This window comes from Phalacrocorax aristotelis, chromosome 6, assembly GCF_949628215.1.
Source record: "Phalacrocorax aristotelis chromosome 6, bGulAri2.1, whole genome shotgun sequence".
Taxonomy (NCBI): Eukaryota; Metazoa; Chordata; class Aves; order Suliformes; family Phalacrocoracidae; genus Phalacrocorax; species Phalacrocorax aristotelis.
Genome location: NC_134281.1, coordinates 58,667,403 through 58,680,791, shown reverse-complemented (window position 1 = coordinate 58,680,791; position 13,389 = coordinate 58,667,403). Strand labels below are relative to the sequence as shown.

At 40.7% G+C, this 13,389-nt stretch overlaps 1 protein-coding gene across 2 annotated transcripts in view; it reads right to left on the bottom strand.

Moving 5' to 3' along the window:
• ABCD3 (ATP binding cassette subfamily D member 3) overlaps nt 1–13,130 on the bottom strand; it is a 32,934-nt gene extending 19,804 nt beyond the window's left edge. For both annotated transcript variants that reach the window (XM_075098161.1, XM_075098162.1), the window contains exon 1: nt 12,929–13,130. In XM_075098161.1, the coding sequence (XP_074954262.1) occupies nt 12,929–13,047 (119 nt within the window). In that variant the 5' untranslated portion in view covers nt 13,048–13,130. The remainder of the gene's footprint in view (nt 1–12,928) is intronic.
• Between the last annotated feature and the right edge of the window lie 259 nt (nt 13,131–13,389).

Below are 13,389 nucleotides of genomic sequence, written 5' to 3'. Positions count from 1 at the left end.
CTTGGCTTCTGTACCATAAACTCCTACTGTTTTTATGCTTCTAACACATACTTTGCAAGCATGGCTACATGTCTCCACTGACCACAAATGAAAACTACATGAACACAGACTCAGCAATCCAACTTTGATGTTTCCCACTATCTACATAAGCCAAACAGATTTGTTTTGCATTTTATTTGACTTTCAAATAACACATTTTACTATATATAAAGATTATTTGTTCATAAACAGGCACTGCAGGGTGGGAGGAAAACCATCAGAACCTGTGAAACCAAGCTCCTGCAAACGTGTGCATTAAAAAGAGAGCCAGTTTTTATTCTGTCCTTTTTCCTTGCCCTGCATTTTACAGAACAGTTAGAGGAAAAGTATTTATCAACTAGCGCTAAACAAGCATTCAAAAGTACAGTGCTCTTCTTCCTCTCCTTTTAAGAAAGGCAAGCTGACATATAAGACAGTTATAGTTTGTCTGTCTTCCTTTCTGAATGTTCAAGCATCAGATAAGCACCTGAAGCTGTTGGGAGAGCTTACGCATTCATATCGTTTAAAAGTGACAGCTAACCATATTAAATCATAACCTACCATTTCTCAACTATCTTACTAAAACACTGAGAGCAGGCTGCCTTAAAACTACAATACTCATACACCTTCAAGACAGCACCTAGGAAATTACACGGAAGCAGAAACTATGAAGCAGAAACTCCTGCAGCCTACAACATCAAAACAACTGCAGGCTGCCACACCCCCAGTTATCCCACAACTTTATCAACAGCAACATTTCATACTTGTGCTTTAAAGCTCTGCAAAGAAAATACCTAGGATGAAACCATGACTATTTTAATTTATGATTATTAGAAAGATCTATGAATGCCACTGATGAAGGAAGAGAAGTAACTTAATTATTATGGAAGGAAGAGGCAAGGTCGCAGAAGAACATGAGAAAAAAAGGGAAGGAGACCATACAAGTGCGAAGGGAGAGATGCCAGTTTAACAAGAACTTAATTAAAGGTAATGGTGAGTCGGAAGCCCGAGAGGAGAAGATAAAAATCTTGTAAGACTACTTGTGCAAAAGACAGAACAAAGAACAGGAAGGGCAGCAGAGGGCAGACTGAGGGAAAAATAACTTTCAGAAGAGATTTAACAACCATGGAATTATGTCTGTGTAAATGGTAACAGTGTGCAGCCTAAGAAACAACCTACTTAGAGACTACATCCTGGTGGCATAGGAGCAATGTGTTGCTGCAATAAGAATCTTCTCAATACATCTTGTAATTTTTCAAAGTACAGAAGATTGACCTATTTTTTAAAAAGTATCCTTGAGTACAGATCAGTCCAATCACGTCTGGTTTGGGACTAGGAGAAAAATGGTATTCTTCGGTGTGAATAAGTCATGATCAAACTATGTGGGTATTTCCCTGGATGATTCGTGACTTGCAGTAATGCAAAATGAAAGTATGTCGCTCTTCCAGATATGCTATAATAATTCCTAGCTTTGATGCTTCCAGGCCTGCCAATGTTTGAAGTCACAACGCTCTAATACGCAACTATTTCAGCTTTAAAAGGACCAGAAATGAATACATTAAAATATATTAAGATGATGAGGCCCAGAATTATTCTGGCAGTTGAATACCTTTGATGTATTTATTAATACTTTTTTTTCCTACAGTAGCTGTTGAGAGAAATTCACTAGCTGAAACTACTGAACTGAGCTGAAACTGATTACCCATTAAAGAGAAAGGACTGTTCAGAAACAGTGATCTTACAATTAGCTGTGAACTGACATTTAATGAGAATTTATAAAGTTTAAGATAAAAAATAAGCATTTGTAAAATCAAAACCTAATGAAAAAAGAGCTTTAACAGTGTTTTGTTCTCTTCTTCAAACAAAAAAAAATCATGCAAGCTCAAAACAAGACTAACACTTCAATAAGAAAGGAAACAATCTTATACATGGAGTATGGATTATCTAGAAGCAGAAAAATAAACGTGGCTACGTAGCTCCAAAAATGTTGCTCTTCCCATTTAAAAAAATAATCCATTGTTATTTAACATGTAAAGCCATTTCACTTGCAACAGAAGACTGTGCCATAGTTCTGCCTAGAATAAAACTTCCACAGGCTGATTACTGGCAGAACTTCTCCTTCTCAAGAGTCTCATTTTTTCAGTCCAATACCTACTGGCACTGCTCCAGACTCCATTATACTATTGTAAAACTTTTTTTGGTAAGAATTGTGGTTGCATTCTCATTGAATTTAAAGACTAAATAACACCCTCAATTAGTCAGCAAGAATACAAAACTATCTGGTTACAGCACAGAGCTCTAACATTTGGAATAGATTCAAGCGCTCTATTATTCCAGACCACTCATTTACTTAATGCTGGAGCACCACAAGCCTTTTTGGTGAAGGCAGGTAAATGCTACGTGCTGGGCAAATTCTCTAGTGCAAATAACTCCTCTGGTATAGGGGCCATTGTTGAGCAGCTCAGCATAAGGACTCTTGGAATAGAAACATAAGGCTGCCTTTTACTGCAGTGTTAACTTTAGCGATTACCCTATCTACACATATCACTCTCTGGTTTGAGTTAAACTGCTTTTTATTATCAAGGGAGAGCCTCGAAGCTCAAACACTACCAAAGCTTGACTTGGTGATGTGGTAGAGTAACAGCTATGATACAGCTCGGGTTAGTACAATTCATCACATGCTTATTCAGTCACCATTACTACAATTCAGGCAGCTACTATAAAATTGCAGAAGAGGTCTACTTCTGAGCTTCACTGTAGCTACTCTCACTCATCACAAGATACTCACAATGAAACCCTTCCCAGAGCATATGTATCAAGGCTGAAGCTGGACTGGCTGGGACAATGAAAGATTCCAACGCAAAAACAACTTCCAGGCCATCTAAATGGGAGTAGCACTGGATTGGAATAGCACTGGATTCAGCAGTGATGTGAAACGTGTTCCACAGGGAACACATTTCTGCTCCTCTCTACATCAAAGTCAGAACAGTTCAATGACCGTTCACCATTCATTTCTCCCCTTTTCCTTCTATATCAGAAAGTCCTGAGATTATTCTCCCGCCCTTCCCTGGATCTGGATTGCTTTTTTTACTTCCAGCCATCAGTTCCCCTAAAGCATTAGATTTTAGACAAAAGGATTCAAGAGTTACATTACAGATACTGAAAGAATACAACACCTTGCTTCAGGTGACCAAAAAAAGGTATGGTGACAAAATAAGACTACAAGAACAAACATTCAAAAGACGACCTTATGGCAAGAAAAAAAGAAGCATGGCATATACCACAAAACAATCTCATCCAGGAAAGTAAATTACGTTTTAACTTTTTGAGCTCCTGAATGCCTAACTTTGCAGCTTAAAAATAATAACGTGACTTTAAACTGAACCATGACAGTTTACATAGGGAAAGGATATTCTGAAAGCATGAGTCAAGCACAATACAGTAACATTCACTCAAAACTACACAAAAACTTGTATATTGAGCTGCTGTAATTTATTTCTTTGAAATTATAAAACCTATAGAAATATAAAAGCTAGATTTCTTCCAAGCTCTTACTGTACCAGTAGAATCCAGAGTTGCACAGCAGAATTACTTAACTTACTGTAACTCATCTCCAACATCTGCTTGCTTTTCAGCTTTTCCACATGGAAGATGCTTGCCTGAACTAATTTTACTGCCGGGGAGTTATGAAAGACAACCTGCCAATACAGTAATGAAATAACAGACTTCATTAAGTTGCAAGTAGAGAATCGGCAGAATTTCGAGCTTCCTTCATGCCCTTGCAGACAAGGAGGGGTGGTGATGGTGAGGTTTTTGAAAAGGGTTACCCATACAATATATAGGGGGAAAAAAAAGAAAAATTATGGTACCAAAATATTTCTAACATTGAGCCAAATCTATTGATTTGGGTAGGAATAGTTTTGGGTAAGGATAGGAACACAGAATATTCCAGGATGAAACACTTAAAAAGTGTTTCCGCACAGTTTCTTTACAATTTTCTACAGAAGCATTAAAAATCTTAACTATATACATCTCTCTGCTTGTATTCAGCAGGTATTACTACTACACTAGACAAGTCTCTCTCCGAACTTCCAGTCTCCACCTTAAATTTTAAAGCAATCAATAAGTCAAATTCTACTTTCAAAGGCAGAACTTCATCCATAGATCACCCTGGTTGATGCAGCAACCCCCTGCAGCAATGCAGATCACAAAGCCAAGGACAAATCATGTCGAATGAGATACAAAGTACATTTGCTTCAGATGATCTATCTATGGAACAAACTTCCAGAATACCTAGACTAAGTCATTCTGTAAAAATCTTCCTCTATACTGGGGACTACAGAAGGAGCTTCTATAAACACTTAGTCCTATTTAAAATAATAACAATTTTAAAAACCCCAACTTTCACCTGCTTCACACAACCATCTATGGTAACAAAATATAAAGATCAGCAGGAGTTTAACCTACATCAATTTTCATGGTGTTTCCTCTGACTGCTACCTTCCTGCTAAACAAAACAAAGCATTCTTTCAAAGTGATCCTCTATGCACATGGTGTTTGAGGTCAGACTGAAACCAGACTCAAATCAAACTAACACTTCAGTGACTACAACATGAAAAGCCACTTCTTACCAGGGCTCCACTTCTGATGGGGAGTGCTATGATCAGTTTTGGACTCCCAGCACAAAAAAAAAAAATATTGATAAACTTGAGTGGGTACAGCAGAGGGCCATCATGATGGCCAGGCAGGTGGAGCAGTAGCCCTATAAGGAGAAGCTGAGGGAAGAGGGCTTGATCATCCAGGAGAAAAGGCAGCATTGGGGGAACCTAATAGGAGCCTTCCGTTACCAAAGAGGCCACTGAGCAGACTGAGCCAGACTCTTCACATAGGCACACAGCAGAAGAAAGAGACAACACGCATAAACTGAACTGGGGAGGTTCTAAATGGATATAAGGGGGAAAAAAAAGTAAAAAAAAAAAAAAATCACTATTACAATAACAGAACATTGTAACAAGTTGTCCAAAGACTGTGGATCTGCCATTGAATATTCTGAGGATCTGACTGCACAAAGCCCTCAACAACCAGGTCTGAATTCAATGTGGATCCTGCTTTGTTGGGAAAACACCTTTCCCCAACATCAAGAAACATGATCAGTCAAAACCAGCAAGATGTTTTAAAGAAACTAATCAAGAGTTTCAGGACTCTGTACAGGCATTTGGCAGCTGACCCTAATTTGAGGGCAGCACCGTAGCACAGGGGGGAGGCAGAAAACTTGATGATAATACCACACAAATTCAGTCTCCAAATAAGCATTGGTCATAGCACTCAGTCTTTGGGTTTAACTCTATGTCTACACCAGAGAAGCTATTCCCTCTAAAGAAACATGCGACAATGGTGGTCTCTCAAAAAGGCTCATTCTCAACATTACTGAAGAAGAAAGTGATTTAAGAAACTGGGAAATGCCTTCAAGGGGTCATTGAGTCAGTTACTGAAAGGTCTCAGGAATACTAGTCCTGCGGTATTTATTAGCAAAGAGGAACAAGCTGAAGGACTACTGTCTCTATAAACACCTCTCTCCTTCCAGAACACAGTTCAGCGGAAGCAATTCACACCAAGCTAAGCCTAACAATAGGGAATTGCAGATGAAGAGACAGATAAGCAAGACTTCCAGTTTAACGACAGCTGAAGAGGAAATAAAGGTTTGAAAATGTTATGTTGTGCTTAACTGCAAAAAAACCTACAAATTTCAGATCACGCTACCTTCCTTCTGTAGAGTAGGATGACTGGCTTCTGCCCAACACAGTGCAAAGGAAGAATATCTGTTTTAGGGATAAGCGGAGCTTTTCAAAGGGCTGTTACCTCTAAGTAACCTTTGTAGTTGTATTTTGCAGACCTTACGTTCTAGAATGGCACTGCGTAATCTTCATAGCTTAAAAAATTTAAAAAACCAAGCAAGATAAACGATTTTGTAATAGTTTGATTATTTGTGCAGTTTTCAGGTCAGTTTTGCAGTCAAGATACTACTACGACATTGCAAAGAATGTAAAAATACAATTCAAATTACTAAAGATGGAATGCAACAGCATACCTTGTTACAGTGCGAAGAAAAAACAGCTATAATTGGAAAAAAATACAGTGTCACTCATAGCACACTTGTTGGTAACACAGCTTCATATTGCATACCCCAACACAGGGGACTAGAGCAACAGTAGTTATTTCAGGTCAAGGGCAGCAGACTTACTCAGAAGCCTGGGCACAGTCCAAAAGCATGCCCATGTACGCAGTACAGCCTGAGCACACACAGAAACCAAGAGCAGAGTTTTCTTGGCTCTAGGTTGGTGGCTAGTTGCAGCATAACCAAAAATAATGTGAGGGGAATGCATTCAGGCAACCAAGAAGGGGACCCTGAGAAGGTCACAGACAGCTATGCCACTGCAAGCAGGGGCTCCAAATTGCTCTGCATTGCTGAAAGTTCAAAAAGTTGCTACAAACATTTGGGAAGAAGGCAACAAAGCAGAACCTTTATAGAGGAAATCCTAAGTTTCAGTAGAAGTCTGAACCTCAATAACGAAGTAACACATAAAGAAAAACCTCAGAGCTATTAGTTTTTCCATAAGCTTGTGCTCTGGCCTGAGCTGTGGCTGTCTCTCCTTCATGGATAATAGTGGAAAAAGACTTCTAGCTAGTTGCCTGCAAAGTGAAAAAGAAAATAGTTTCACATTGTTACACACACTTAAACTAGATCTTGGCTTAGACAGCAATCATTTCATGCAACTTAATATGAGAGAAACCACTAATTAACTACCCAGGCCCAAAACAAAGGCAGTCTCAATGCTAGGAGTAGGACTGAGTCACCTGGTTTCTCCTGTCTCCATACCCTCCAGCTGAAGACAGGTCTTCCGAGCCCCAGGCAGGTTCTTCTGCAAGACTGGATTTTCAATGCATTTTCTAGCAATCCTATCTGTATGTTTTGTCTTTTTTTTTTTGTTTTTTTTTTTTTTTTAATGCTAGTGCCTATACAACAAGTAGTAGACTGAACAGTCGCAATCACATTCTGGATAAACCTACTTTAATGTAGTTGTGTAGATTTTTTATTTTTTTTTTTGACACCTGCCACCCTTTCACAAAGCAGCACAGGTTCCCTTTTAAAGCTTCTACATAGAGCGAAGCAGTTTATTAATCTGCAGCAATGTAATTTCACCCTTCTTGTCAAACAACCGGGAGGACTCAACTAGAACAGGTCCTTTCATGTGAAGTACACCAGCAAGGCTCACCCAAACATCTTCAGAACTTAAAGAAATGAGCCAAACTAACAAAAGAGAATAACATCCTAAGCGTACAAAAACAGAATAAAAATGCTTGACTTGCTTCAAGTTACAACTGCCACTTGCTATGTTTAAACTTCTGTGTTATAATTGAATGCTCTTCCAAATGTTTGAATACATGTCTGTCACTTCTGATTGTACTTATGTCAATCCCTGCCAAACTGTAGGTTCATGGGCGGTCCAGCCCATGACATAAGCAGAACATCTGCTTCCACTCTGTCAGAAGAAAAAGGCTGAGAAGCCCAATGACAGGCAGGTGCACAGGTCATGTATCACCCAAGATGAACTGTATAAAACCCTATTTCATATACACTACGTCCACAACTCCGTTGACCTCTCTCAACTCAAATGAGCCTTTCCTGTTCCTTTAGCCACGTTTAACCTCTAAGCCCCAAGCATACATTGTTCTTCCCTTATGTACTTTTTTCTCCACAGGAGAGATGCCAAACACTTGGGTTTCAGAAGTTCAGTTTATACAAAATTAAACATCTATACCCTAGCATCCTCTTAGATGCTAACGGATACAGCTGGGTGATACGGAAGGCCTGTGTGCCTACAAGCAGATTCTAAAAGCTATAGTTTTGTCACCTTTCCATATATTACAAATCCCTTCCTAACAACTCCATTCTGTTTCTTCCCTTTCCCTAATCTTGCAGTTCCAAACTCTTTACCCTAATTACCTTCTATTACTCCTTTCAGCCCCTTCTTCCAGCAGAAAGCTATATGAGTTAAATACCTTCTCTTTGAAAGTAATCCAAGTTCATTCTCCACTTGTGTAAGTACTTTATTTCAAACTACCTGGGTATTCAGAAACAAGTCTCACCAGAGGGATAACAGACAACATCCAGTTCCTTTTGTAACAATGCTGAAGGTTTGGTTTCTGGAAGCAACTGAATCTTAAGCAAATATTCTGCCGCTTCTTGTTTGAGGCAGTAATGTCTAATAATCAAGACAAAGCTCATAAAACAGACTTTGGATTAGATTTTTGTGGATGAAAGGTAACATGTAACTTAATTTTATTTTACATACATTGTACATTACAGGCTATTTTTTTCCTTTGAGAATCCTACACTGTTTAACCCTATTTAGCACTTACCATCTTTTTGAGTGTTTACATTAAATATTGGGTTTAGTGTCTTTGTTTAAAGAACTACAAGGTTTAGGTGAACCAAACTGGAGAAGCAGAAATGCAAAGGTTAGGGGGGTGGAGAGGGGCTCAGCATTTCAACAGTTTTGGCCTTTTTCTTTTTTAATGTGGCACAAATATGAACTACAATCCCACTCATGCATTGTCGTAAGGTTGAGACCATTTGTGTTCAACTAAACTAGTAACTCATAGCATCAAAATGCTACCCCTAGTAACAGCAGCTGTGAAGAGAGAAACATTTGTTTGTGTTTGCAAACAACCAGACAGTACTTGTATTACAGCACAAAACATCATTTAGGGAAATACTAAAGATTAGTTCAAAGTTTTATTTCAATACTTTTTATTACTTGGGAAAAAAAAATCTATCCCAAAAATAAGTCTTTTCAGACCTTGCTCAGTGACAAAGTCTTGGGCATTAAACTTCTTTCTTGATTTTAACTGATAGGGGACGAAGTACAAAGAACACTGATCTCACTTCTCTTGGTTTTCCTTCATTCTTCCACCCTATAAATCTTTCTCCAATACTCAATAGTGGGGAAAAAAATAGAACTACTTGTCCTTAAAACAGATTTTATGAGTCATTTCCCTAAATGGAAGCAACATTTTCAACTCTCAAGACACTGATCATCAGTGCTGGAGTCACTTCTGTTTGCATTAACAGCTCAGGATGGATTCAAGTCAAGATTGTTTTTTCCTGTATCATATACCCAGCATAATGAAGGCTCTCAAACAAGACAACTTCTTACGATTCTAAAAAACCCAAATACTAAAACTGAAGTCAGAATTGCATTTACATATAACAACTTCCTCTCTCCCAAGAAGAAATTAAGTTTTTCCAAGGAAACAGACTTTTTGAGGAAAGCAACTCAAATAGAGAAACTGTATTTTTCTTTCCACGCTTTACTCCAAGGAATTAACTTGGAAGTATAGTAACAAGTTACTATAAGCAACAGTTCTACATTGTTCTATTTTGGAGGGTTTTAGGAAGTTGTGGTTAAAATATATTGTAAACTGCAAGTGACAACACCTCTCAGTTCTGCAAAACTGATGAGTGATGTAATAGCTCTTACAGAAGAACACCTGTGACTAATCCAGCTAGCATTAATGAAGTAATCTTTGACCTACTAAGGCAGGTTAGCATAACATATACAGCTTAATTATTCATACATTACTACTGATAGGAGTTCTCCTGGACCTTGGCCCTATTGTCTGACAGCAGAAAAGTAGGTGAAAGTTGACTCTTCTTTCCTTCCTGCTATCACTTCGATAACTGATTATTCAATATCAATATTAACACACAACATGAAAAGTCTGCGTAAGGTAACTTTTTTGTTACAAATTCAAGCACATTTCATTTGCTAAAAAAAGATTACTTGTTTTTAATTTGTATGTTATTTTACTTTTCAACTTTGGCCAGCAGCAATACTCAACTATTGCTGACATTCCAGCAAAACTTAAAACAAAAAATAAAACAGCAGACAGTTATTCCAGGAAAACATGATATAATAGCACATCTTATTTTGAACATAAAGTATGTATAAGCATAAATACTTACGCATGTATTCTTAAATAAGCTATGCGAGGGAGAAAGAAGCTTTGCAGTTAAAGTTTACAGTTGCACTAGAAGACTTCCGTGGCTCGCTTCAACATTAAGGCCAGTGTTTTGCTGTTTATATTCAAGTCTGCAACATTCGCCTTCGCCCTTAGGAAGCTCAAAACTAGAATTTTACCTTCCAGAATTCAAGAAGCTGAAATTCATCTCACGCTAACATGACACAACATTTTTAGGCATTATATGCCAAGGCAAACAAAGGAATTCACACATAAAACTAAATCAGCACTGCTCCTCGCACACTTTACTCAGTTAACCTCAAGCAGCAGGTACACTGCCAGTCCTCTTCTAGACTGTCTAGATTGCAAGTGAAATTCTTCTCCACAGGAATAAGAATGTAAATTTAGGACAGCCGTACTCTCCCAACTTCTCCCTCTTGCCAAAGAGGCAGAGAGAAATACAACACAGAAATTAGAGGGTACACTGAGCCCTGGAGATTTTTATCGTTACTGCTCAAAGGTTTAGCACTTGTTATTATATGTCAGCATCACCTACCACCACAACTATGCTGGAATATGTAAAGATTTGGCACAGTGACAATCCCTTCCAAAAGCATGCTATAATTTACATTAGCAACAAAGCATTAAGAAATGAATGATACATGAACTGATGAGACTACAGGAGGATGAGACAATGGTAATACCTAGATGCTTTTGCCTAGGCTGGTGGAATAGGCAATGTAGCTTACCTCCTGCCTAGTCTTGATAGGTAGCATTCTGTAAGGCTCCTGGCAAGGTTTGTCTCACAGGGAAACATAGAGACAAAAACGAAGACCAGTGGGCAAAAAACACTCCCAAAAATAGCATTCAAGCAGTAGCACAGCCTTATCATTCAAACAACTGGATGATGGATGTTAGAATTCTGAATCTATGGCCACAATACAGTACCAGTAGTAAATAAGACCTAATCTGTGGAGGGACTCGGGAGCGTAAAGCAACACATACGCACAAGTGGAACAATCAAGTCTGCAAGCATGGTACTTATTTTAGCAAATGCATTTCTGTTAGATTTGAGAATGTAAATGGCTTGATAGAGCCAGCAAAGGATGAAGTGTCAGAAAGACTGCAGTACAGACAGAGGAAAGGGGACAGATCAGGTCAGGCTATCTCAACCCCATTCAACTGCTGAATTAGCTGGAACATAAATCATACAGTATTTTCATTTTCCAGTTCTCACTAATCTTGTTATATTGTTTGGTCCACCTAATACATATGAAAGACGCAGATTTTTAACACACTAACTAGCAAAATCAAAGATCCATACGGGAAGAACACCTTCCAAATATAGTCTTCAACATTAAGGCTAACGCTCACTTTCAGTATATTGACTCTCGAGCTAATAAAAGCATTGCCATTGTCAAGTCCTGCACAGCAATATCACAAGATCTGCAAGCAAAACAGTTTATAGGGACAACCCAGGACCCACGTTACATTTATTTCAAGGACAGGGAGACTACTCTGAACAAGTCCTAGCCTGCTCCTGTCAACTGAATGCTACTAGTAGAGGGAACATACCAAATGCACTTCAAAACTACGCTAGACTTGCATCTGCATTTGAAGATGTGCTCCGATCTGAATGTAATCTAGTTTGTGTGCTGCAAGATATCGCCCCTCAGTAAAGGCAGAACAAGGTAAGCGTGGACAACTGGAAGATTCACTTTAAAATACTCTTGATCGGAATTAAAACGTAGATGCTCCCAGAACATCTGTATGGCCTAGTCTTTCTTACAAACACCATTATAATACATTAAGTGTGAAAATCTTGCCCTACAGTGTCAGTAACTCTCCCAGCTCACCATTTTTATGCCTTTCTATATAGATTTTCTCCTTTTTTACAATGGTATTTCACTAAATCAAGCAGACATACCTGAAAAATATCATCCCTCCCTACAAGTTTGATGGAAGAGTAACTCTTGGCAATAGTTTGGGATCTTGTTGTTTCTACTCTCATGCAAACAATGTAAGGTAGCAAATGCATGAATTGTCAGCAGCATATCAATTGCTGACACGTTATTATGACAAAGTTATCTTGAAAACCTTCATGAAGTTGGGTATCGTGTATGAAAGGAATTAGGTAAAATAGAACTGGATTATTGCTTAATCACAGGTATGTTATTACTTAAGCCTGTTGAGAAAGTCCATTTCCCCATCAAGATCTAGCACCAGAAGTTTGTAGCAACTACACGATATCTAACTGTTCTACTGGAACATACCGGGTCTTTAGCACATGGTCAATCATCCACAGCCACAATACGTTGAAATAGTGCAAGGATTGTGTGTGAGGTATATTATTTATCTGCCATGCTTTGTGGTACCCGAGGGCTTCACAGGACACTAACAAACAGACACCCAGCACACATGTACCAGCCAGGCACCCTCACGGGGAACAGAACCAGATACCACCTCTTTGAAGTTGTCATCCGTGCACCTTACTGCCACACGGCAGCGTTAAAACAACAGCTGGGGTGCGTTAGTCGCCCCAGAGCTAGGGCATCCTAGAACACCCCTAGAAACCAACTGCTCGTTAGTGTTACCTCAGAGAAAAACGGAGAAAAGAAATATAATTTCAGTAACAAGGTGGCGGCGGCGGCGGCTGGACGCTCGCAAGAGCGGCATCGACTGCACCTCAGGGGTGGCGGGAGGGGGAAGCAGGCTGACCCCTTTCCTCAGGACACACCGCCCCGGGAGGAGGCCGTCGGCAGCAGCCTCCCGGGTCAGGAGGGAGCCGGGCTGCCCCTCCGGGCCGAGGAGGGCGACCACAGCCCTCGCCCGCCTCGGCCTCCCAGCACTCGCCCCCCAGGCCCGGCCCCCTGCCCTCCCCGCTCACCCGTGCTGGGCTGCCGCCCGCCGCTTGTTGAGCAGACAGAGAAGCGCGCAGGCGGCGGCGGTGGTGGCCCCGGCGATGGCGGAATGGCGCACGGTGAGGTACTTGCTGTAGGCGGCCATGGCAGTGCTAGCGGCAGCAGCGCAGCCCAGCCCAGCCGAGCGCAGCCCAGGCCCAGCCGAGCCGGCGCGGGGAATGGCGGGAAGGAGGCGGGACGCGGCCGGCCTCGCCTCCCCTGGCAGGGCGGCCGGCAGCCAGCGGCGGCGGGCTGCGGCGGGGGAGCGGCGGCGCGGGCGGGTTGTGCAAGGCGGGGACGGAGCGGGGGACAGCGGTGATTAACGCTTCTTTCCCCATCGCCTACGCCGCGGGGAGCGGGGGAAAGGGAAGGCGTGTCTCCTCCCGCGCCGGCTGCCCTCGCCTGGAGGTCGGGCTGAGGAGCCCAGCGGCCCGGCCTCCCCTGACAT